Source organism: Uranotaenia lowii, chromosome 2, assembly GCF_029784155.1.
Source record: "Uranotaenia lowii strain MFRU-FL chromosome 2, ASM2978415v1, whole genome shotgun sequence".
In the NCBI taxonomy this organism is placed as follows: Eukaryota; Metazoa; Arthropoda; class Insecta; order Diptera; family Culicidae; genus Uranotaenia; species Uranotaenia lowii.
In genome coordinates, this window is record NC_073692.1 from 133,659,956 (window position 1) to 133,684,530 (window position 24,575).

General features: G+C 35.5%; 3 protein-coding genes across 5 annotated transcripts; all 3 read left to right on the forward strand.

Annotated features, from left to right (window-relative positions):
- The first annotated feature begins 1,111 nt into the window (after positions 1 to 1,111).
- LOC129746241 (zinc finger protein 567-like) lies at positions 1,112 to 3,548 on the forward strand. 3 transcript variants are annotated; one of them, XM_055739808.1, is made up of 3 exons: positions 1,112 to 1,225; positions 1,307 to 2,730; positions 2,794 to 3,548. In XM_055739808.1, exons 2-3 carry the CDS (start codon positions 1,391 to 1,393, stop codon positions 3,524 to 3,526), a joined length of 2,073 nt encoding a protein of 690 aa, XP_055595783.1. In that variant the 5' UTR covers positions 1,112 to 1,225; positions 1,307 to 1,390; the 3' UTR covers positions 3,527 to 3,548. The 3 variants fall into 3 exon arrangements, with proteins under 3 accessions (XP_055595783.1, XP_055595782.1, XP_055595781.1); XM_055739807.1 differs by having other exon boundaries at positions 1,122 to 1,229; XM_055739806.1 differs by having other exon boundaries at positions 1,130 to 2,730.
- A 1,017-nt stretch (positions 3,549 to 4,565) lies between these two features.
- Positions 4,566 to 5,676, forward strand: LOC129741879 (uncharacterized protein K02A2.6-like). Its single transcript, XM_055733692.1, has 3 exons — positions 4,566 to 4,663; positions 4,718 to 5,197; positions 5,262 to 5,676. The coding sequence occupies exons 1-3, from the start codon at positions 4,566 to 4,568 to the stop codon at positions 5,674 to 5,676; spliced, it is 993 nt and encodes a 330-aa protein (XP_055589667.1).
- Positions 5,677 to 8,970: 3,294 nt separating this feature from the next.
- LOC129741880 (zinc finger protein 808-like) lies at positions 8,971 to 11,496 on the forward strand. Its single transcript, XM_055733693.1, has 2 exons — positions 8,971 to 10,697; positions 10,767 to 11,496. Exons 1-2 carry the CDS (start codon positions 9,331 to 9,333, stop codon positions 11,494 to 11,496), a joined length of 2,097 nt encoding a protein of 698 aa, XP_055589668.1. The 5' UTR covers positions 8,971 to 9,330.
- The last annotated feature ends 13,079 nt before the right edge of the window (positions 11,497 to 24,575 follow it).

The window sequence follows — 24,575 nt, forward strand, 5'->3', positions numbered from 1 at the left end:
TTTTCATTTTTGTAATTTTGTTTAGTTACCCTGTTTCAGCATTCTGCACGCACCAATTCGAGCTCGAACAGAAGCAAACAGCACGCTTGATCGGGTACAACAAAATGCGAACGACCGTTGCGTTTTTACCGAGTGAACCTACATGTAAGAGAAGCGACATCACATGAGTTTTTTAACTACACACACAAACCACCAGAGCAGGGAAAAATTGCCCCCAATCATACATTCATTTGAAGAGCTTCAAAATTATTTGCCTGAACTACAACACAATGCTCTCATTGGTTGAGTTTTCGATAAGAAAAGCTAAAAGCTCTACGACAAAAGCTCGGATCGATTTTGACAGTTATTTTGTAACGATTGGAATTTTGTTTCGGACGTCGCTTCTCTTACATGTAGGTTCACCAGTTTCACCCCAACAGCTATATGCACAGCAAGAAAAAATCGTGTAATTTCAGATACAAAACTATGCAAGAAAATGGAACATCGTTTTTGGACTAAAATCACTGTGATCACGGTGTTTTTTCGATCATTGTATATTATTTAAAAGCGTATAATTTTTCGGGGGTATAATTTTTCAGTTGGTCGTGTAAAAATAAACAGCGACGTAAATTAAAATGTTTCAGTTCTTGAGTGTTTGGACTATTTACTAAATATTCCACCAGCACGGGAAGTAAAACGATGGGAACGTCGATAATAGTTGTCCGGATATCCAGCATTGCGAAAAATCTGACTTTGCTGACTGATCTATTTAAAAGCATTCGTTTTTTTTTAATTCCATCTTTCTTGGAAGATTGTGGAAGTGCAGGAGCTACTCCTCTAAACGAATCGTTTCCGAATAATTTTCAGACTATTTTTCTATGTATCCGACGAAAAACCAACGTTTTATATAAAATGTTGCAAAAGTTGAACACTCAGTTTCAAATCGAACAGGTATAAATTTACACTGGATATGTATTAGATTCCGTATACTTTCAGATTTTTTTTTGCAGTGTAGAGCTCAGCTGAGGCTCTGAAATCAAATTAATGTTTACCTCGCGAAAAACACATACATATACCTGTGGAAAAACATTACCTATACAGCTTCAGTAAAATTGCCTTCTTCTGATTTCGAACAGCGGTGTTGTTTTGACAGTAACTAGGACGCTATCGTAAATAGAGTCGTGATCTAAAAAGCTGAAAAACTTAGTGCTTCGTGTGATAAAAACTTTCCAAAGACCAAAAGATTGTAGGTAGAACAGGCTTCAACCATATACATTTCCATTTTTATGTACAAAAAACTTTGTTTTTGTTTTGCTTTACTGAACAGGAAGTTTACAATTGGAAAGGTGTTCAAATTTTACTCTCGTGTGTTGATTGTGTGATCTACAGATTTCGTAACAAGCAATAAACAATGTCGACAATCAAAATCAAACGCAAATTGAAGTCCCCAATCGAATGTTCGGTTTGTGATAAAACGTTCATGGCTACGGGTGGACTAGCCTATCACGAAGCAACCTATCATAAAATACTCGTCGGACGTTGGGCTCGAAAAAATTACAACCTCTGGCGCAGCCGTTGCGACAAGTGCGGATTGCACTTTCGTTACGGAACACTCATTCCATTTCACAACTGTAACGATGTCTTAAAGCCTAAAGCGAATGAACAGAGTACTGGAACAATTATCGAAAGGCAAAACTTCCAGTGTTCGATTTGTGAAAAGAATTTCGATGATAAACCCAAACTCAACCTACATATTAGGGATTTGCATAATGGAGAAAAAAGCTATGATTGTGACAAATGCGACAAAAGTTTCAAAACAAAACGCAAGTTAGAAGACCATTACGCTCGTTCCCATATCGGCATGCCAAGGTATCAATGCATAACTTGTGGAAAAAAGTATTTTCAATTCGGAGCATACCGTTATCATATTAAAATTTCGCACCTCGAGGAATACCACGGAGGCATTCGAGCACTTCCCACCAATGAGCTCTACTCTATGGATGGCTGTGTTGTTATTAATGGTCCTAATGTACTACGCTGTGAGATCTGCAACAAGTCATGTGCCAGCAAGAAAATGTTTGATCGACATATGAAGGTTGCTCACAAAAAGAGAAAATGGATGATTGCTTGCAATAAATGTGATAAGATGTACGATAGAAAAGCTTCATTGGAAGACCACTATGCCAGTGACCACCTAGATGTTATCAGGTATGCTTGTGAATTCTGTGGAGAAAGTTTTACATGGAGGAATGCATATTTTGAGCATCTTAAGAAACAGCATGCAAAGGAGTACAGAGATTTGGTACGACGGAATAAAACTCACCTTATATCTTACAACAAATTAAACTTAGGGAATGAGCTTGACGAAATACTGACCAACGACAGTCTTCGTCAAAGGAGCTGCGTAATGTGTATTAGAATATTTATCTGCAGAAACGAACTTTATAAACACATAAACAGCCAACATTTGTCAAAAACCTTTGATTGTAATCGATGTGATAAAACGTTCTACGTTAAATCGCAACAGGAGCTTCACTTTGCGGAAATTCACGCTGATAAACCTTGGTTTAGGTGTGAAATTTGTGTAAAAAACTTCGACTCAAAGGAGCAGTACTGTTTCCATCACCAGGAAAACCATCCGGAAGAATACGCTAAATTGATACAACAGAAGAGTTGTGATCAACTGTACGAAGTAGACGGCTGTTTGATTGTTGAACGGGTTCCGTTGGAAGATCAGCTATTGAAAACTAGGTAAAAATTCTCCTTATACAACTGTGTACGATATTTTTGATTATTTTTTTTTTCATTTTTCAGAGACTCGTATGAAGAACGAAACTGTGTTGCTATAAAACTAGAACCCCCAGCAGAGGAACCAATGGACAGCGATGATGAAGTTCGTAGTTCATCGATAAAAGCAGAGATCGATCTGACTGAAGTAGCCGTCGAGAATGAGCAGGAGTTGCTGTACACCTGTAATTACTGTGGGAAGAAGTTTGGACGCGAAAAAGATATACCATCCGTTAGGCAACTTTCCTTAATTCTTCATAAAATTAACCTTCACGGAATTTTTGAAAGTGCGTTCTGTAGTAAGGTGAAAAACGACGACGACGGATCGAAGGAAGAATTCAAATATTACTGTGATGTGTGCGGTTACTGGTTTCGATTTAAAAGAGTCTACACGCATCATGAATGCGGTATGGCGAAAGAACAGAACACCAATTCCAAGAACGCCAATCACCAATGCAATTTGTGCAAAAAGATATTCAAATACAAAACGAATCTAGCCAATCATCTTAGGGATGAGCATCAACAGATCCGCAATAAATGTGACACTTGTGAGAATGTCTTCCTTACTCGAAGGCTGTTGGAAGAACATAAGTTTGCCGTTCACTACAAAAAGCCGATGTACCGATGCACCTTATGCGAAAAAACATTTGCAACTAGCTCTGATTGTTCTTATCATCGAAAGAGATTTCATGCTGCAGAACTGAAACGTGCGGAAAACCCGCTTCCTAAATACGCGTTTATTGAACAGTTGAATAAATGAGACTTTAGTGATTGCTTGAGAACTTTTGATAATTTTTTTCCCTGATGACAAATGCCAAAAACAACTGGAACAGTAAAGAAATTTCATTACGTTTATTAAACCTCGGACTCTACTGGCCAAGTAGGTAATCTAATGGGTTTTACCTGTCGCTTCAAGAAGTTTCCGCTGGGGGAAGTTCAAATTTCGGACCGTGATAGAAAAAGTAGATTTTTTTTCACAAAAGAACACTTCGATTTATTCGTACAAGCAAAGCCACATGTAAATTTTCCTCTGTCTGACGTAATAATGAAAATTTTATTCAAATCTGCCCCTGCCTCCTATTTTTTTTGTACGCTTTATTTATAGAGGGTTTAACCAATCGCTTTCGCCCTCATTTCAATCAAAGTCTCAACTGTTTTACATGCCACTAGATTTCACTGTTTAATTCACTTAGTTTAAGGAATTCAATTAGTTTTTTCTCACTATCCTTGTTGTTTTCCAAATTTTTTTGTAATCCACCTTCTATTGAAAAATTTTGTCTCACTGATATCACTACACCTGGGTCCTATGATCTAAATCTTTGTTAGCAGCCTGATCGCAGTAACAAAAAATGATTTATTTTCCCAATTTTCACATGACATAAATTTCCATGTTACTGCGATCAGGCTACTAACATTCCTTCCAAGGCAAGCAACAATCAACTTTACCCAAGACACCGTGTTGGCAATGTGGAGGTATTATGCATGCAGAAAAAATCCAAAATATGAGCGCTAATAATCATAGCAGCTTTGCCTACTAGCGACACGTCGCATACGTCGCATACGTCGCGACGTTGAAAATAATAACGACGCAACGCGAGTTTCCTAGGAGACTTGAAGTATGCGATAGATGGCCTAATGAAAATGTATAGTAAATAACATAAACAATGTTCGAGTACTACGTCGAGATCGCCTACTGGACTGAAAAAAGAAAAACAAACCTGCGAATGACAGGAATCCCGCTAGTAAAAAAGCGTCGCTAGTCCTGCTGTCGCTATTCGGTTTGGTGCTTTACACATAATATGCATTTCGTCCGAGAATGCCCCTTCACCAAGCACCTCTGCAAATCCTGTGGCAAGACTGGACACAAAGAGGGATACTGTAACTGTCTCTCAGCGAAGTAGCACAGCAAGAAAAAATCGATCGACGGGAAGTTCGCTGTCAACCATATCAGCAGCGGACTACGACGCAATTTCATCGACGTTTCCGTCAATGGCGTGTATATCGAGCTGCAATTCGAAACCGCTTCCGATATAACCGTCATTTCAAAACCAACATGGAAGAAGCTGGGATCTCCCCCTCTACAACCAACTCTCAAACAGGCAAAATCAGCATCTGGCAAACCTCTGCAGTTTGTCGGCGAAATACATTGCGACGTCACCATGGGCAACCAAACCAAGTTTGGAACGTGTTATGTCACCAATCAACCATCCCTCAATCTTTTCGGCCTGGATTGGATTGAGTTGTTCGGACTGTGGTCTTTTCCACTGTCATCGATCTGCCACAAAGTTCAAGAAGACCACTCCAAACCGATCCAGCAGTACAAGAAAGCGTTTCCCAAGGTGTTTGCCAACTCACTCGGACATTGCACGAAAACTCGAGTCAAGCTGTTTTTGAAGCCAGACGCACGACCGGTTTTAAGTCCAAACGCCCGGTGTCCATACCGAAGGTCGAAGAAGAATTGGATCGTCTTGAGAATCTCGGAATCATTTCCCCAGTGGAATAGTCGTTGTCCAGAAGGCCAGTGGCAAAGTGAGAATCTGCACCGACTACTCAACCAGCCTGAACGCTGCTCTAGAGCCGCACAATTATCCTCTTCCGGTGCCGGACGGCATCTTTACCAAGCTGAATGGATCCAAGGTTTTTAGCATCATTGATTTATCCGATGCTTATCTCCAAGTTGAAGTGGACGACGAATTAAAGAAGCTGCTCACAATCAACACTCATCGAGGACTGTACCGTTTCAACAGGCTTGCTCCTGGTGTCAAATCCGCTCCCGGGGCATTCCAGCAGTTGATGAACGGAATTATAGCGAACGACATCATCATTTTCAGTAAGACCGAATCCGACCATCACAAACGTCTCCGAGCACTCTTCAACCGGCTCTGCGAGTATGGGTTCCGGTCTTCGTGAAGACATATGCAACATTCTCCAGCGGCGAATCAAGTATCTGGGCCATATTGTTGACGTAGAAGGTATACGCCCAGATCCTTCGAAGATTGAAGCCATCGCCCGAATGCCAGCACCAACAGACGTCTCATCCCTCCGCTCATTTCTTGGTGCGGTTAATTTTAACGGAAAGTTTGTACGCGCAATGCACCAACTTAGGCGCCCTCTCGATGCACTATTGAAAAAGGACGTCAAGTTTATCTGGTCTCAAGAATGCCAACAAACTTTCGAGAAATTCAAGACAACGCTCCAATCAGATCTGCTGCTGACCCACTACGATCCGAGCTTGGACATTATCGTTGCTGCTGACGCGTCGAAATCCGGAATTGGTGCCGTCATTATGCATCGATTTCCGGATGGTTCTCTCAAGGCAATCGCTCATGCTTCCCGAACGCTTACGTCAGGAATAGGAAGGACTCAGCCTTGTTTTTGCAGTTACCAAATTTCATCGCATGCTGCCATTACATACAGCGAATCGTCTCCAACGTTAGGCGCTCACTCTCCTGTGCAACGATTTTGACATCCAGTACGTATCCACCAATCAATTCGGATATGCAGACATTCAATCCCTTCCGATCAGTAGCCACACCAAGCCGGATGAAGATTTCATAATCGCATCCCTCCAAATCTAAGAAGACGTTGAGGTTCCGTTGAGCCATCGAATCGTTACCTGTTTCTTTCAAATTGGTCCAACGTGTGACAAGCAAAGGTCCTGTCCTCCAGCAAGTTACCGAGTTCACCCAGAAAGGATGGCCTTCCGATCTCAGCAGTATCCAGCATGAAACGGTCAAACAGTTTCATTACAATCGTTAATCGCTAGCAGTTGTGAAAGGCTGCCTGATGATGGCCGACCAGTCTGGTGATTCCGAATAGTTTGCGCCAACGAATACTCAAGCAACTTCACCGAAGGCACCCTGGCATCGAGAGGATGAAAGCTGTGGCCCGAAGCTACATGTTCTGGCCCAAAATCGATGAATGCATCACGGAGTACATCAAACGTTGCAGTAGCTGTGCCATACATTCCAAATTCCCACCGAAGGTATCCCCTCAGCCATGGCCAGCAACCAAACATTCCTGGGATTGAATTCATCTCGATTTCGCTGGTCCATTCTTCAACCAACATTTTCTGATTGTAATCGATGCCCACTCAAAATGGTCCGAAATCAAAGCGGTCCGTTCTCCCACAACGTTGGCGGTCATCGAGTTCCTTAACGAGCTGTTCTCAAGGTTTGGCGTTCCAGAGACAATCGTAACTGACAACGGAACGCACCTGCGAACTGCACCATACCATGCTCAATCAAACGGGCAAGCAGAAAGGTTTGTCGATACGATGCAGCGCTCCATGCTCAAAATCGAGGAAGGCAAGGGTGGAAACATTGCAAAAATTCTTCAAACTTTTCTGCCGCTTTTTCTACCGCTCCACTCCCAGTCGGATTCTCAAAGCGAAATCTCCGGCAGAACTGATGATCGGAAGGAAAATGCGCACTACACTGGATTTACTACTCAAGCCGCAGTCAAACCCCAGTTAAGGCACGCTTCCCTCCGGACGTTTCAAGGTTGATGACGAGGTTTACGCCAAAATTCACAAAGCCAACAGCTGGAAATGGGTTCCTGGACATGTGCTCGAGGCAATCGGCAGCGTTACCTACAACGTACTCCTGAATTCCTGGCATGACCGACGAAAGCTGATTCGCTCCCATGTCAATCAATTGAAACCTCGGCTCAACGGTAATCAAGACACCACCAATCTAAGCTCTCCACTAAATATTTTGGTGGACATGTTTGGTCTATCATCTCAATCCGTGGTTCCAACATCGAATTGCACTACCGAAGCTCAAGATCCAGCGATTCCACTACCGGTTGAACATCCAGTCCAACAATCCGAGGGAACATCAGATTCTTCATCTGTTGTTTTCGAGGACACCTTTGAGCCACAAAGCCCTGCTCGCAGTGAAGAGTTCTTCAAGCGTTCCTGAACGGGTCAGGCCCCAACGAACCGTCCGGATGCCCTCCCGTCCGGATGCCTTACCTGGTGTTCTGGAGATAGAAGGGAGAAATGTTAGAAGCCTGATCGCAATCTTGTTGTCAGCAACAATGTTGCTCTATTGCCTACTGTGGTTTCGGTTTTTTCTTGAGACATTTGGGGATGCATTCAAGTGGTATGAAGTCAACAAGGTCACATGTTTACTAATGGACTTGAACTCACCAAACTGTCCAGAGATTCGTCCAGTCGAAACTTTTAGGGCTTCGTCGAAGGCAAATCTGAGAAAATACATGAAACCAGCGGAAAGTGTTGAAAAATTCAAGAAAGTTTGGTCTAAAGTGGTAAAAATGGTCGGAGAAAGCACTGTGCGCAGATGCTGATGAATAGTGTTAAGAGAAAAGTAAGAGAACTCGCCTACCCTACGAAAACTAATGCTAAATGAATTATAAATTAAAAAAAGTACTATTTTGCAGTATGGTTGAGAATAAAATGATTTTAAAAAATCATTGTTTCTTTTATTTAAGAAAGAAAGTGTATTTATCATTTCCGCAGTCTATAACAGTCTATAAGTGAAAATCCAGTGTTCCCGTACAGACGGACTGTAACTCAGAATGACTAACGTAAAACCTCTGTAGAAAAATATAGGCAGGACTCAATGTGGTGTCGATCCAACTGCTAATGGTTGGTGCGGGCAAGTAGAGACATTTTGGGTTGTACAAGTGCTGTTTTAGTAGTAGTAATAAAAATTGATTGTAATTTATATCTTTTGCTTTTGTCAAGGAATGTGATTTGAGAGCAGCTGGATAATCAGGCTCGCTTTGGAGGCCTATCAAATGTCATTATCTCACATAATAAAATTTCTCTTCAAAATCAAAACATTATTTGATAACACACCCTACTTTCATATTTCAATTGAAGGAATCAAATCGAACACTACTGATAATGATTTGTTTAACATTTGGAGATATGAGAAAGCGATAACTTCTCAGGTGGTCTCGCAAGGTGGTCTCGCAAGGTGGTCTCAACTGTCAAATCGCACATTCAGCGATATTGCAAATCATTTTAAAAGCTGGCATACGATGTTATAGCAATAGTATCCAAGGGCAGTGTCAAAACTAATGCAACGCCATTCAAAATGTTCTGGCCAGCCAGCAGCTAGCAGTCAAAATTTTGGTTTCTTTTCGCTCTCTCCATTTCATCCAACCCTTGCCTACTTTCTGCCAACATGAGCTCACCTTACTTGATTCGCCTTGCTTGCTGGTACGGCCGCTTTTGTTTATGTTTTGAAACAAAAATCATAACAACACAGTTTATTTCCATTTTACGCGTTAAAGATTAGTTTAGTTCAATTATTCCTTCGAATTGCCAGAAAAAAATGTGAACATTTGACAAGTGAGGAAATGGCTAATAGAGCTCAGCTGGAGGCTAAGAAATCAAATCAATGTTTACCTCGCCAGAATCATATATGTACCTACACATTTGTGAAAAAACATTACCTATCATCTTCTGTAAAAGTTGCCTCCTGTGTCGTTTAGAAAGCAGTTAAGACGCTATCGAAAACAGATTTTCGTTTAAACTTCTACTCCCGTATGTTGATTGTGTGATCTACGGAACTCGTGTCAAGCAACACTACAATGTCGAAAACCAAAAGCAAGATCAAACTGAAGTCCTCAAGCCAAAACCGATGTACGATTTGTAACAGAACGTTCCGTCAAATCTCTACGCTAGCCCGTCACGAAGTTATTTTTCATAAAATTCTCATCGGACGTTGGGCTCGAGAAAATTACACCGCCTGGCCCAACCGTTGCACCAAGTGTGGATTGCACTTTCGTTATAATATACTGCTTCCACTTCACAATTGTGACGATGTCTTAAATCCTAAAGCGAACAATGATCAGAGTACTGAAACAATTAACGGAAGGCAAAAGTTCCAGTGTTCGATTTGTGAAAAGAACTTCGATGATAAACCCAATCTCGACGCACATATTTGGGATATGCATAATGGAGAAAAAAGCTATGATTGTGACAAATGCGGCAAAAGTTGCAATGCCAAACGGAAGTTGGAAGACCATTACGCTCGTTACCACATCGGCAAGCCAAGATATCAATGCATAACTTGTGGAAAAAAGTTTTTTTTCTTCCCAGCATACCGTAATCATATTAAAATTTCGCACCTCGAAGAATACGATCAAACTTTGGTGGCCAGAGGCGTCCGGGATCTTCCCATCAATGAGCTCTACTCTATGGATGGCTGTGTTGTCATCGATGATGGTCCCAATCCACTACGCTGCGAGATCTGCAACAAGACATGCACCAGCAAGAAAATGTATGATCGACATAAAAAGATCGCTCACAAAAAGAGAAAATGGATGCTTGCATGCAATAAATGTGATAAAGTTTATGAAAAAAAGATTTTTTTGGAAGATCATTATGCCTGTGACCACCTAAATGTTATCAGGTATGCTTGTGAATATTGTGGAGAAAGTTTTACCTGGAGATATGCATATTTTTTGCATCTTAAGAAAAATCATTCTAAGGAATACAAGGATTCGGTAAGAGGAAATAAAACTCATGTAATATCTTACAACAAATTAAACTTAGGGAATGATCTCGACGAAATACTGACCAACGACACCCTGCGTGAAAGGAGCTGCGTTATGTGTATTAGAACATTTATATCCAAACCCCAATATTTAGAACACATGCAAAGCCAACACTTGCCAAAAACCTTTGATTGTAATCGATGTGATAAAATGTTCAACGTTAAGCTGGACCTGGAGCTCCACTTTGCTGAAATTCATGCCGATAAACCTTGGTTTAGGTGTGAAATTTGTGTAAAAAACTTCGACTCAATAAAGGAGTACTGTTTGCATCACAAGACGAAACATCCGAAAGAATATGCTGAAATTCTACGACAGAAGAGTTGTGATCAACTGTACGAAATGGACGGCTTCTTGATTGTTGAACGAGTTCCTTTGGAAAATCATCTATTGAAACCGAGGTAAAAAAAATTCATAATAGAACTTTGAACACAATTTTTGATTATTCTTTTCTTTTTTTCCTTATTTAGAGACTCATATGAAGAACAAAACTGTGTTACTATAAAATCAGAACCCCCAGCAGAGGAACCAATGGGGAACGATGATGAAGTTAGTTGTCCATCGATTAAATCGGAAATCGAGCAGACTGATGTAACGGTCGCAACTCAACAGGAGTTGATGAGTATCTGTAATTACTGTGGAAAAAAGTATCGAAGTGAAACAGATCTATGGAATAGTAATCATTCCATAGTTCTTCATCAAATTAACGTTCACGGAATTTTTGACAGCTCTATGTGTCGTAAGCTGAAAAATGCCGATGACGAATCGCTATCAGAATTCCAATATCACTGTGATATTTGCGAATATCGGTTTCGAGACAAAAAAATCTACCAATACCATGAATGCGGTATGGCGAAAGAACAGAACACTGATTCCAAGAACGTTAAATACCGGTGCAATGTATGCAAAAAGATATTCAAATACAAAATCAATCTAAGGCATCATCTCAAGATTGACCATCAACAGACCGGCAATAAATGTGACATTTGTGAGAAGACCGTCAATACTAAAAGGGATTTGTTAGAGCACAAGTTTAACGTTCACTTTAAAAAGCCCTTGTACCGGTGCTCTTTGTGCGGAGAAACATTTTCAGGTAGCGGGGCAAGTTTTGATCATCGAAAGAAATATCATTCTGAGGAATTGGAACGTGCGGCAAAACCTTTGCCTTCATACGCGTTCATTGAAAGGTTGAATAAATAAGACTTTAGTTTTTGATTAACAGCTATCGATGATTTATTTTCCTCTGATGACAAATTCCAAATATAACCCTATCTGTAAAAAAGTTACTACTATATCGCCGACTTTGTATCAGCTATATTTTGGGACATTTCGTGATAAACTGGTACGATAACTTTTGTTTTGATGACATCAATACATGTATATGTGTATTAGAGTGCCGCAAATGACCCGACTTTTAAAAAAGTTATGCGCTGAAGGCTAAAATGGATCCTATTAGAAGATCTCATGCCATCATCCTGAGCCAGATCGGATCAAGGGATCAAGGGGGATCAAGGGGTAGCTCAACGAGCCGGAGGTTTGTAAAGGATTTTGAGACATTTTGTTCGGGAGAAACATGAAAAACCAGTTTTTCAGCAATAACTTTGGTCCCCTTCGGACGATTTCTTTTGAATACAGTTTTTCATAAAGTCTAAACTATGACAAATATTTCATCTAAAGACTGCATTTAGATTAGATCAGATTAGTATCAACATTTGAAAAAATAGGTCCGAAAAAGGGGTCATGCATGTTAATTGATCAAAGCTTTTGCGATATTAACGCTAATAAACATTCGATTGGGATGAAAATTTGCACACGGGAGTTTCAAGAAACGGGCAATTGATTTAAGGATTCAAGGTCGACAAAAGGGGTCGTCTATAAAAATTTATCAGTTTTTTTTATTCGATATTGTCGTGATTATGCACCAGATTGAGATGAAATTTTGTTCCCGAGATTTTTGAGGGAAAGACTATCGATTTCAGCTGTCATATTTTGAATCGGAGGTGGGAAAAAGTATCTTCCATACTAATTGTACACTGTTTTCGCGATATCGTCGTGATTATGCATCGCATTTTGTTGAAAATCATCACTTGAGAGTTTTACGGCACAGGCAATAATTACGTTATTATGCATCGGATTGAAACGAAAAAACATACACAAGTTGTCCATACGAATTGTGTAATGATTTAGAAATAATTGATGTGTTCTTCATGGGATGGAGACGAAAATTTATACACGGGAGTTTAACAAAAAAGATTTAACAAAATTGATTCCTGGATCTAAATTTTGAATCAGACGACAGAAAAAGGGGTCGTCTATATTAACTGGTTAATGTTTTTACAACAATTGTGTTACTTTTCATCGGATCGAGACGAGAATTTGATGACAGAAAAAGAGGTCGTTCATATTAACTGTTGATTTTTTGCAATATTTTCGTTATTATGCATCCGAGCAAGACGAAAATTCGTACACGGGTGTTCTTCCAGACGGTCTATTAATTTCTTATTTTGAATTTCAGTTTGATAGACTAGCAAAAGGGTCGATTATAAATACTCTTTAGTATGTAATGTAATATCTTAGGAAAATGCATCTCAATAACCATCCAAACACAAACTTCTCATTACATTTTAAAAGTTAATGCGAAACGGAGTTCGTGGATCAGCTAGTATCTATAAAAGTATTCTTTTCAACAGATGCTTGAGAATTCAGAACCTTAGGCCTTGTCTTTAGAGCGTTGATGATTTAAAAAAAATAGATTTAGTAAAATTTCGCACAACTTTGAAAGTGACTTTGATTTTGACTATATTTACCCTAGTTTCTCACTCTGTTCTTAGTTCTCATCCAATGTGGTTATGAGCTTCAATGCTTCAAAGTCCCTACGTGGATCGGCTTTATGCCATATTTAATATATTCAATTTATTTTCTTATAGTTTTATGGGTTATCAGGTATATAATGAAATCTGTTAAAAAAAGGCTAGGCACAATTTTCCCGTTTGTTTGGATAACGTGCCGCTTTTAAGCCTACCCCTTTTCTGATACCTGATATTTACCCGAGTTTCTCATGGCTTTGGCTTCTGTACCATATTTCTCAAGGCATATATTCTAAAAATACAGAACACTTCAAGCCCTAAGAACCCAGTGTGTGTATCCCACTCATACTTAATTTTTTTTATTTTATCTAATGCATTGTAGGTTATCAGAAGTGCTCTAAATTGAAACACCTTCAAGGAATTGTAAACTAGATTGCCAACTCGTGTCAAATTCGGTAAAAGTTTAATCGTCTTGAAAAAGTCACAATTTTTCTCACATTTTTTTAGAAAGAACTCGTATGAGCATAGCGATCTTTTATAAACAAGAAAAAAATTTACAATGTTTCTTTGAAAGACCGATTGTTTTATTAATTATCCTAACTATGTTTAGCATTTTTTTCAAAACAAATTTTGTTGTATTGTGATGACTATGAGAAATTTTTTTATGCTAATTTCTTCGGAAAAACCTTGCTTTTCTAGAATTTAAGAAGCGAGTGGCAACTTTCATTTTATTTCTGTTTCCCGGTCTTTTTTTCTATCCAGATTGCGGTAGATCTCCAAGAAAACAAATTTCTTTAAACACCTTAATTGTTTTGAACACCGAAAACTTCGCAACATTCAAAATACTAACCCATTTATAGAACAATAAATGATACGCCCAACGATGGGTTAACTCCACCTTTGCCAGCTTCAATCCAACTTTTTCTACGTTTTTTCACGTGTTTTGCCTAAAGCAGAGTTTCCAACAACCTCAACAAAATTTTCAAAAATTCTAGCTAGTATACTTACTAAATCACATTAAATAACCCGTGTCCACTTTCTTTCTTGAACAGTCATTAAACTCTCAATCAGCTTCAAATTCATGGAAATTTTAATTATACAATCTTCTAAGATGATATCAATAGTTTGGCTTGTATCTGGGGATATATGGTTCAACGTCCAAAAAAGCAATAAAATAATAAGATTAAAAAAGAGAAAAGAATATAATGAATTGATGTATGATTTTAAGCTGAATTGATAAGTAATATAGTAATGAGAAAACCATGTATGATGGTGACGAGTTCCACAAATCCGATGTTGCTGTTTCAACTTTTTTGATATTATCGTAATGCGAGAAATCGTAATCGATTGAAAAATATTTAGGATTTTATTGAACTTTTTAGTGCAGTGAACGTTCAAAATGGCATTGCAAAGACCAAAATATCGTTTATTTAGGAATTATTCGATCATTAAAGAAGAAACGGGCGTCGAAAATACTTTAAAAAATATGTTCATCTTTAATGAAAATAAAGGTCAAAAGTCATTTTCATTTCCGTTACGAAAATAGAGTATTTATGCTCATTTGTAACTTGTTTTTCGATAGATTCAGTCTAAATTTTAAAACTTTCTACGCAGTAAAACGCTTTTAAAAAACCAATCAATTTTTTTTATTTAATACATAGGATAACTAATTGCAAAACCGCAGCTAATGATTTTGGCGCATATTTATAGATCGTCAGTCAATAAGTCGCCATTAGCATTTCCAGGCACGTCCAGCCTCGCAAAGACAGTCGAAATTTGGAGAACAATGAACATCAATTTTCGAAACCAATTACTCGCCCCGGCGATGGAACGCGCCCGGAACGCGACTTTAATACCGTAGACTTCCACAGTCTCAGGTACCCGACAGCAGCAAAAAAAACCTGACAGGTCCAGATGTGCTATATTCAGAGGAAGGTTGGCAACTGTCGGTTCACTAGAGTAGAATCATAAATCACTAGTTTTACATTATCTATAGATATATTGTGTTGAAATGTTAAAATTTAAACGACTAGTCGAAATATACCTATAGGTTACAAATTTACAAAGTATAAATGTTTACAAACTGTTACCGGCACCCTAGAAAGCTGTTTCATCTTATAAAAATTTATTTGTAAGGATGAGCAGAGGTTGGGCGGATTTTTGTGACACCAGGTAAGTGTTAGTATGACTATGACAGTCGACGATATTGCAAACGATCAAGGTTCAACTCCGTCGAGTCGGAAGGAGGAATGCATAGAGGATTTTAAATCGGTCACTCACTGCCGTCGTCGCCGAACGCGGCGTTCTTACATAGGTATTAGGTTTTGTGGCGGCGGCAGCGGGCGGCTTCTTCATTTAGTTCCGTCCTCGACTGCGGCACGTTTTTCGCTGAACCTATTTTGAACCGATCATGTGAGTTAAGCTTTTTTTTTACTTTGAAGGGTTATCTAGGTTTTTTTAAAATCAGTTTAATTAAGGAAAAATCCGCCCAGCATTCACAATTTTTTCAAGGTATTTTAGATGTTTTTAAAATAGTAGTTGAAAAAATGCAGCAGTTCAGGTTTTTGAAAAAAAAAACGATACCAACCTTCTGAATAAGTGAAATTTTAAACATATTTTATTTAAAAAAATTAAAAGTGTTAGCATTGTGATATGAATTGAGGTAGTAGTAATTCACGTTTAAGTTCTTTTAAATTTAAATTTTATCGTTTCAAATCATAACTTTCGAAAAATAATCCTAGATTTTTTTTAATTGTTATGCCAAATTTGTAATACAAAGCTCAAAGCAGACTCGATTCAAATTTTAGATTTTAGTTTCCCAGTAGATTTTCTACTTGAAGATAGCGTGTTTCTCTATCAACAAAGAGATTTTTATTAAAAATATCTGAACCTCTACTCCAAACCAAATTTTCCAATATTCCAAGTGATAAATCTGATTTTCCATTTCTGGATCAACTTTATGAAGCTTTCTTTTGTTTTAATTGATTTAAGTTTGAAATATAAAATCAAGTTATGATTCAGGATTTAAAATCGGCTTTTATTTCAAATTTCACCCAATGATGATCCGAAATTAAATCAAGAATTCTAAACTGGATTTACCGTGCTATTGAAAATCCATTTTAATGCGATTCTGAAAAGAATAGCATTGAATAATTGACGTACTTTAAGGGAAAAATTTAAAATTGAAAATTTTTATCGCAAAGTACATGAAACGTGAATACAAAAAACGTGTCGATGTACCAATGGCCGTACACGCCTATGTTTCTTATTCAAATCACCCCGCTAAAGTGTACAAACGGCACGGCACGCATTGTTTAAATTTACTTTTGTGAAACGTTTGGAAAGTTTGGGTTTGTCTGAACAATTCGACTAAAAATAACAAATTCAAAATAAAGCTTCTCTATTGACAGCAACAATTTCTTGAGATTTCAAATTAATTTCAATTTTTATTCTGTCTATCAACCACAAAGTGGATGGTGGTGTGAATCACAAAATGTGGAATATTAAAAATAGTAGTTCATGATAACCGAAGATAACAATGATCAAAGCTGAAAATGCGCGGCCATTCGTACTGCTCTATCATTCGAACTCGCACGGTAGATTCCGAAAAAGCTTTATAATTATTCGGAAATATAACTTTTCGTTGAAAAATTTACTAATGAAATTTTGAATTTTATCTACTAGTGAAAAATTTTTTTTAAATAACAAAAGCGAAATTCTGGCCTTGGAATGAATGTTTTAGGTCTTGGTCACAACTTTTGAAAAGATTGATACGCTTGAATCAACAATTAAATATGTTGTTGTTTAACACTCAACATGTTGTTGTTTAACACTCAAAGTTCCAACCTCCAGAAATAGTCGGAACTAAAAGCACACGCAGGAAAAACCGGGCTTTTGAAACAAAACGAAACTGATTTTGATTCAAAACATTATTCTTTTTATCAAACTCCAGTTTCATTTGAATACAAAAATGTTGTTTTTTTTTTCAAAAAAAAAAATCGATAGAATTAATTTTTTAAAATAAATATTTTTGAACTTCGATTTTAAAAAATATCTGTGATTTTAAATAGATGGTTCAATTGCTTATTTTTATTGAAACAAAGTAAAAATTTTTAACCAAAGAAAAATGTTTTCAACTTGAAATGTTTTTTTTTTTTCAAAACAAATTTCAGCCTTTGATTCAAAAGATATTTTGATTTGACTTGTAAAAAATTGAAAAATCGAAAAATCGACTCAAGTTTGGCTGGTCGTGTAAAAATGTGGATCAGAGTTAGATAAATTAGGAGGATTCAGGATGAAGTTTGATAAGCGTATGTCAATTGAAAAGTGAATATTAAAGATTTTAAGTGCTTACATTTTTACAGGATCACAACCGACGGATGGTTTCTTTAAATTTCTTGATGTCCAACCGAGGTGAAAGCTGCGCAAGTTGACATCGCTAAAAATCCAGCGGACAGGTCGACGAAAATTAGGACCCAGTGTTTGTTCATTTGTTTGTTAATAAAATAAAGATAATGATGAAACTGTTTTTTGTATCGTAGGATTAATATTTTGAATCAAATATTTTCCAAGAAAATTCTTTGAAACGAAGGAAAATGTATTTGATTGAACACACGAAATTTTATTCATCCCAAAATCAAAGGAAATTTCCCTTTATTTTTGGGGCACTTCTTTGAAATAAAAAATCATTTCGCTGCGTGCAGCTGTAACTTGTCACCCAATGATCCTAATTTCACAAACTTTGTCATGTTGAATTACTTGAAGTGTCTAGTATTAGTTCGTAGAACTCCATTTTCCTCTAAAATCAAAGAATTTTGTAATTTATATTGAAATGTAGTGATAACATTCTTTTTTCGAAAATTTACCTTGATTTCGCTCATGTTTTTCAATGGTTAACTCATCGTTAAAAATTAATTAAAAAGGCTGAATATGCCTGAGATTTCAACTCTTCAATTGTGTCATTAATTTAAAACTTTCAATAGTACATAAATTCCAAAAAAAATTGTGCAAACGAAGTAGAACTCTTATCAATTTATCGCCAACCGCCTAATATATATCTCATTTATCATGCAATATCTCACAAACCCTACACAACTAGCATGACATGATGGAATCGATGGGGAATAGTTGAAAGATGAAATTCCAGTCAGTGTGGCTGTGAGTCCGCAGAGTTAATGTGATTTTTTGTTGGAAATTACTTTCCTCTCACTTTTGTTCCTCTCAAGTATCCGAGTCCCGCCCCGCAAATGAATGTAGATCGGGATGAATAAGCCACTGAAGCTTAAAATCCCTTGAGAAAAAAAAATGAATGTAGAATAGAATATTTTCGCTTGTAATTTTTGTAATTTATTAACTTTAACGCAGCCTGTCGGTTACAATTAACTGTTAGTTATTTAATATTAGCTTGATATTAAAAGGCCCTCATAAGGGGAAGAGAATTTTTGAAATTTCTAATTTTAGTCTTCCTTGACTTAAATGCTGCAGTTATTTCTATGAATAAATTAAATTAAGTAATGATACATACCTTACAGCTCATACACGGATTCGCTGGACAAAATTTCAAGGGTCAAGCCGGTTTGGAAAAACCATAAATAAAATAAATCACAAGATCACTGATAGTGAAGGGAAGTAACCTTCCTCGAAATCCATTGAAAAAAAAAACCACAAAACAAAAGATTACAACACTAGCACAATAATCGAGCACGTTTTTTCGACTCCTCAACGGCACTTCCGGTTATTACCGTTTTTTAAATTTTGTTTTGTTTTGAAATTGCACGCTCATTATTATGTAAACAAAAATTGGGTGCTTTTACTCTTTACAGTTGACTCAATTTTTCGTTTAATTCGAATTTAATCAAAACGCAAAACTGGAACAAATTCAAAATTTTGAATTAGTCTTTCTGTCGCCTATTTCTAAAAAAAGACAACATAACGTATTTCAGACGGGTTAACCAGCGACAAGTGAGGGATTTATTGGATTATCAATTTTAATTCGAAAGCATTATCTTGTCCTTTAATTTTTACCGCGCGTCGACGATAAAACCCCACCTGTAATGAATGTTGTGGGTTATTTATTAATTTGTCGGCTTGTGGTTAGATAAATATCCGCCGCTCGACTGGAAGAAATGAAGGCACCCGAAGAAGTGTGCTGCTTTTTTTCATTGGGAGCTCCTTGAGTTAGGTTTTTGGATTCGTTGACTCGCGAGTCGCTACACACGTCGGCTGTTTGGTTGGATCAACTCGACTCGTTGCTCGAAATAGACGTCTCCAGGGGGATTGGGCTGCCATGCTTTAATTTAAGCCCGATGTACCGACGACCTGTGCCGTTGCGTTGGTATCGCGAGATGTTAAGCGCACCAGGATTAGCAAACGAAGCATCTTCCTTGATGGGGAAAAAGCGCCAACGTCAAACGTGTGTCTTATCAAATTTTGAATATTTGGTTGAGGATAAAGAAAAATTAAATCATGAACATGAATATTTTTAAACCAAATCCTGACAGATTTAGAGGCAATTTCTTTTTTTGTGTGGAAAGTTGATGTTTGGTTTTGTGCAACAACGTATGAAGCACTTCAAAAAGAGCTCCAAATTTTTACCTGATCAAACCAGTAAAAATGGAATCGGCTCTGTGGCTTGAGGGTGTTTGTATGGATTCTCCAATAACATTTTAAATATTAAGTGCCTGTACGATTGAGGTAAAATATATGATCATCTAAACGAGTGTTGTACTTATTCAAGTTATTAACACAAGCACGAATAGAAGAGAAAACGGCCATTTAACGTTCAAAACAAAAATTGTAAATATTCAGGATAGGTATAGTCATTTAAATGTTGCATTAGTATGAAGTGGTATTAAATAAGAACCGTGAAAGTCGTAAAAATATAAATATTGCTATCATCTTCCAGAAATTGATACGGCTCCATAAGTGCAGATAGATTACGGCAGATAATTTCTACGGTGCTTGTTTGTAAATTACTCGATTAAAAGTGAAATAACCCAAATGAACACCTATCGTAAATTCATTATCGCCATCGTCACCGGGCTGGGTTGTAATCGAAAAAAAGCTCGTGACATTTTTTTTCAAAAGAACGTAAAACCAACTGATATCTGGTCCCATTCATTGGGCTATTTGAATTGAATCGTGATTGCTCAGCCAGGCTGGAGTGATGAAAACATGGGCTTGGCGAATGAGTTTCGAAAAAAAGATGAAAGTTCTTCGCAATTCATTGCGGTGAATAACTGCTATTTATTTTATTTTTCATCTTGCCCATCTCAAACATGCCGGTTTATTTTTAACTGAAGTGTTCTAGTGTCATCATGTTGTTATCCATCCGAGGGTCTGATAAGCGTTTCGAAAAGGCTGCTGCTGATAGAAACCTGTCTACTGAATACTTCGGCTATCATATACGAAGGTCAACGTAATGAAGCACATGTGTACTCAAACGATTTATCATGAAATATCTATACAAGGCTTTGACTAGATACCACAATTGTGTACCAAGTGTGTAAGTTACTTCTGAATCTTCACTATTAAACGACAATTCGCCAAAAAAGCAATGGTGAATCAGGCTTAACAAAGGAATTGAACGTCTAAACGATCTTTGCCTACCATCGCCTCTTCAAAGTGGCACACGTTGTGTCTGTCGCACTTTGAACAATAACCAACAGATCGTTCCATATCTCGGAACGATCTGTTGTTCATAAAAATAGTACCTATCAATTCTTGTCAACTTGCTCGGTTAGCTCTTATAAATCAAACTCAGCCAATGTCTTCTGAAACTGCATATTAGTCCGAAGCATGGAATGGGGCACAGCACTTTGGAGAAATTTTAACGAGAAATTCATCATAAAAATGTCAGAAAAATGGCTATACGAACAACTTTTATAGCGATTCGTAGCATTTAGTAGATAGTCGATTATCTGTAAACACATGTAAATTGTAAACAGTTTTTGCCTTAAAAAACCAAGAGGATACTTGAAGATTTACTTGAACAATTCTAGCCGAATGATAAGGCTTTATCGGCCTTGTTGAGGACAATCGCAAACCAAACACGCCTGATTTTACAGTGCTCAAAAAAAATTAAAGCCATAAATAAAAGCACCTTTTGGACAATCACAATTGGACAATCAATCAAACGCAGTAGCTCCAATTAGTCATATCACTACAGCTCATTGGACGATAAGATGGTCAAAGACAAAATGTGTATTACCCCAACCCAGCCAAGTATTATTACGATCGATGCCACACTACAAATATGTCGTCAAGATTATTCAGGTGCCTGACTTGAAGCAGCTACGATGATTTTTTTGATAGTGAGGTAACTTATCCAGAAGTTGACATATATTGATAAAACGTGTGATCAGATTACATTATACATACATCAATAAAAACCTTTTTTTTTGCTGACTACAGCAAAAACAACAACCCTACTACTAAATAATGAGAGTTATATACAGCACAAAAATTCTTTTTCTGATCAGAAGTAGTGACATTACAAAAATGAAAAAAAAAGGCGTTCAAAAATTTAATTTATCAAACAAAATAAATCTTGTCGTAATCAAATGCATCAAGTTGACATGCATCGGCGTTTTCGGGCATAAAACTGAATCAATTTGTTAAGGCAAGTGTTGGGTATCTATTTCTTGCTTTGCTTCCCTATTTCCATGATAAGATGATCAATCACAAATGAAGTTCAATATATGAGTACTTTATTTTAGGGTGATAAGACCCAAATTGGTGACTTTTCAGATGCACAATATATCAGCCAGTTAGGTCGTTTTTCATCTTTTGCATTGCAATACAAGAGGAAGCTTATTTTAATCTAACTAAAAAAGTCTGAGCAAATTAAAGATAATAATTCGATAATCAATTTTTTTTTGTCATTTTTATCATTTTTGTCGTTTTTATCATTTTTGTTACTTTTGTCATTTTTGTCATTTTTGTCATTTTTGTCATTTTTGTCATTTTGTCATTTTTGCCATTTTTGTCATTTTTGTCATTGTTGTCATTTTTGTCATTTTTGTCATTTTTGTCATTTTTGTCATTTTTGTCATTTTTGTCATTTTTGTCATTTTTGTCATTTTTGTCATTTTTGTCATTTTTGTCATTTTTGTCATTTTTGTCATTTTTGTCATTTTTGTCATTTTTGTAATTTTTGTAATTTTTGTAATTTTTGTAATTTTTGTAATTTTTGTAATTTTTGTAATTTTTGTAATTTTTGTCATTTTTGTAATTTTTGTAATTTTTGTAATTTTTGTAATTTTTGTAATTTTTGTAATTTTTGTAATTTTTGTAATTTTTGCAATTTTTGTAATTTTTGTAATTTTTGTAATTTTTGTAATTTTTGTAATTTTTGTAATTTTTGTAATTTTTGTAATTTTTGTAATTTTTGTAATTTTTGTAATTTTTGTTATTTTTGTAATTTTTGTAATTTTTGTAATTTTTGTAATTTTTGTAATTTTTGTAATTTTTGTAATTTATGTAATTTTTGTAATCTTTGTAATCTCTGTAATTTTTGTAATTTTTGTAATTTTTGTAATTTTTGTAATTTTTGTAATTTTTGTAATTTTTGTAATTTTTGTAATTTTTGTAATTTTTGTAATTTATGTAATTTTTGTAATCTTTGTAATCTCTGTAATTTTTGTCATTTTTGTTATTTTTGCAATTTTTGTCATTTTTGTAATTTTTGTAATTTATGTGATTTTTGTAATTTTTGTAATTTTTGTAATTTTTGTAATTTTTGTAATTTTGTAATTTTTGTAATTTTTGTAATTTTTGTAATTTTTGTAATTTTTGTAATTTTTGTAATTTTTGTATTTTTTGTAATTTTTGTAATTTTTGTAATTTTTGTAATTTTTGTAATTTTTGTAATTTTTGCAATTTTTGTCATTTTTGTTAATTTTGTCATTTTTGTCATTTTTGTATTTTCTGTCATTTTTGTCATTTTTGTCATTTTTGTCATTTTTGTCATTTTTGTCATTTTTGTCATTTTTGTCATTTTTGTCATTTTTGTCATTTTTTTCATTCTTATCATTTTTGTAATTTTTGTCATTTTTGTCATTTTTGTCATTTTTGTCATTTTTGTCATTTTTCTCATTTTTGTCATTTTTGTCATTTTTGTCATTTTTGTCATTTTTGTCATTTTTGTCATTTTTGTCATTTTTGTCATTTTTGTCATTTTTGTCATTTTTGTCATTTTTGTCATTTTTGTCATTTTTGTCATTTTTGTCATTTTTGTCATTTTTGTCATTTTTGTCATTTTTGTCATTTTTGTCATTTTTGTCATTTTTGTCATTTTTGTCATTTTTGTCATTTTTGTCATTTTTGTCATTTTTGTCATTTTTGTCATTTTTGTCATTTTTGTCATTTTTGTCATTTTTGTCATTTTTGTCATTTTTGTCATTTTTGTCATTTTTGTCATTTTTGTCATTTTTGTCATTTTTGTCATTTTTGTCATTTTGTCATTTTTGTCATTTTTGTCATTTTTGTCATTTTTGTCATTTTTGTCATTTTTGTCATTTTTGTCATTTTTGTCATTTTTGTCATTTTTGTCATTTTTGTCATTTTTGTCATTTTTGTCATTTTTGTCATTTTTGTCATTTTTGTCATTTTTGTCATTTTTGTCATTTTTGAGATTTTTGTCATTTTTGTCATTTTTGTCATTTTGGTCATTTTGGTCATTTTTGTCATTTTTGTCATTTTTGTCATTTTTGTCATTTTTGTCATTTTTGTCATTTTTGTCATTTTTGTCATTTTTGTCATTTTTGTCATTTTTGTCATTTTTGTCATTTTTGTCATTTTTGTCATTTTTGTCATTTTTGTCATTTTTGTCATTTTTGTCATTTTTGTCATTTTTGTCATTTTTGTCATTTTTGTCATTTTTGTCATTTTTGTCATTTTTGTCATTTTTGTCATTTTTGTCATTTTTGTCATTTTTGTCATTTTTGTCATTTTTGTCATTTTTGTCATTTTTGTCATTTTTGTCATTTTTGTCATTTTTGTCATTATTGTCATTTTTGTCATTTTTGTCATTTTTGTCATTTTTGTCATTTTTGTCATTTTTGTCATTTTTGTCATTTTTGTCATTTTTGTCATTTTTGTCATTTTTGTCATTTTTGTCATTTTTGTCATTTTTGTCATTTTTGTCATTTTTGTCATTTTTGTCATTTTTGTCATTTTTGTCATTTTTGTCATTTTTGTCATTTTTGTCATTTTTGTCATTTTTGTCATTTTTGTCATTTTTGTCATTTTTGTCATTTTTGTCATTTTTGTCATTTTTGTCATTTTTGTCATATTCGTCATTTTGGTCATTTTTGTCATTTTTGTCATTTTTGTCATTTTTGTCATTTTTGTCATTTTTGTCATTTTTGTCATTTTTGTCATTTTTGTCATTTTTGTCATTTTGTCATTTTTGTCATTTTTGTCATTTTTGTCATTTTTGTCATTTTTGTCATTTTTGTCATTTTTGTCATT

What these genes read in the sequence shown, in the direction of transcription:
- LOC129746241 (XM_055739808.1), top strand. Translation starts at nt 1,391, where the DNA reads ATGTCGACAATCAAAATCAAACGCAAATTGAAGTCCCCAATCGAATGT. An exon ending in GATCAGCTATTGAAAACTAG is followed by an intron (nt 2,731 to 2,793) that starts GTAAAAATTCTC and finishes TTCATTTTTCAG; the next exon opens with AGACTCGTATGAAGAACGAA.
- LOC129741879 (XM_055733692.1), top strand. Translation starts at nt 4,566, where the DNA reads ATGCATTTCGTCCGAGAATGCCCCTTCACCAAGCACCTCTGCAAATCC. An exon ending in TGTAACTGTCTCTCAGCGAA is followed by an intron (nt 4,664 to 4,717) that starts GTAGCACAGCAA and finishes CAACCATATCAG; the next exon opens with CAGCGGACTACGACGCAATT. An exon ending in GTTTTAAGTCCAAACGCCCG is followed by an intron (nt 5,198 to 5,261) that starts GTGTCCATACCG and finishes TCATTTCCCCAG; the next exon opens with TGGAATAGTCGTTGTCCAGA.
- LOC129741880 (XM_055733693.1), top strand. Translation starts at nt 9,331, where the DNA reads ATGTCGAAAACCAAAAGCAAGATCAAACTGAAGTCCTCAAGCCAAAAC. An exon ending in AATCATCTATTGAAACCGAG is followed by an intron (nt 10,698 to 10,766) that starts GTAAAAAAAATT and finishes TTCCTTATTTAG; the next exon opens with AGACTCATATGAAGAACAAA.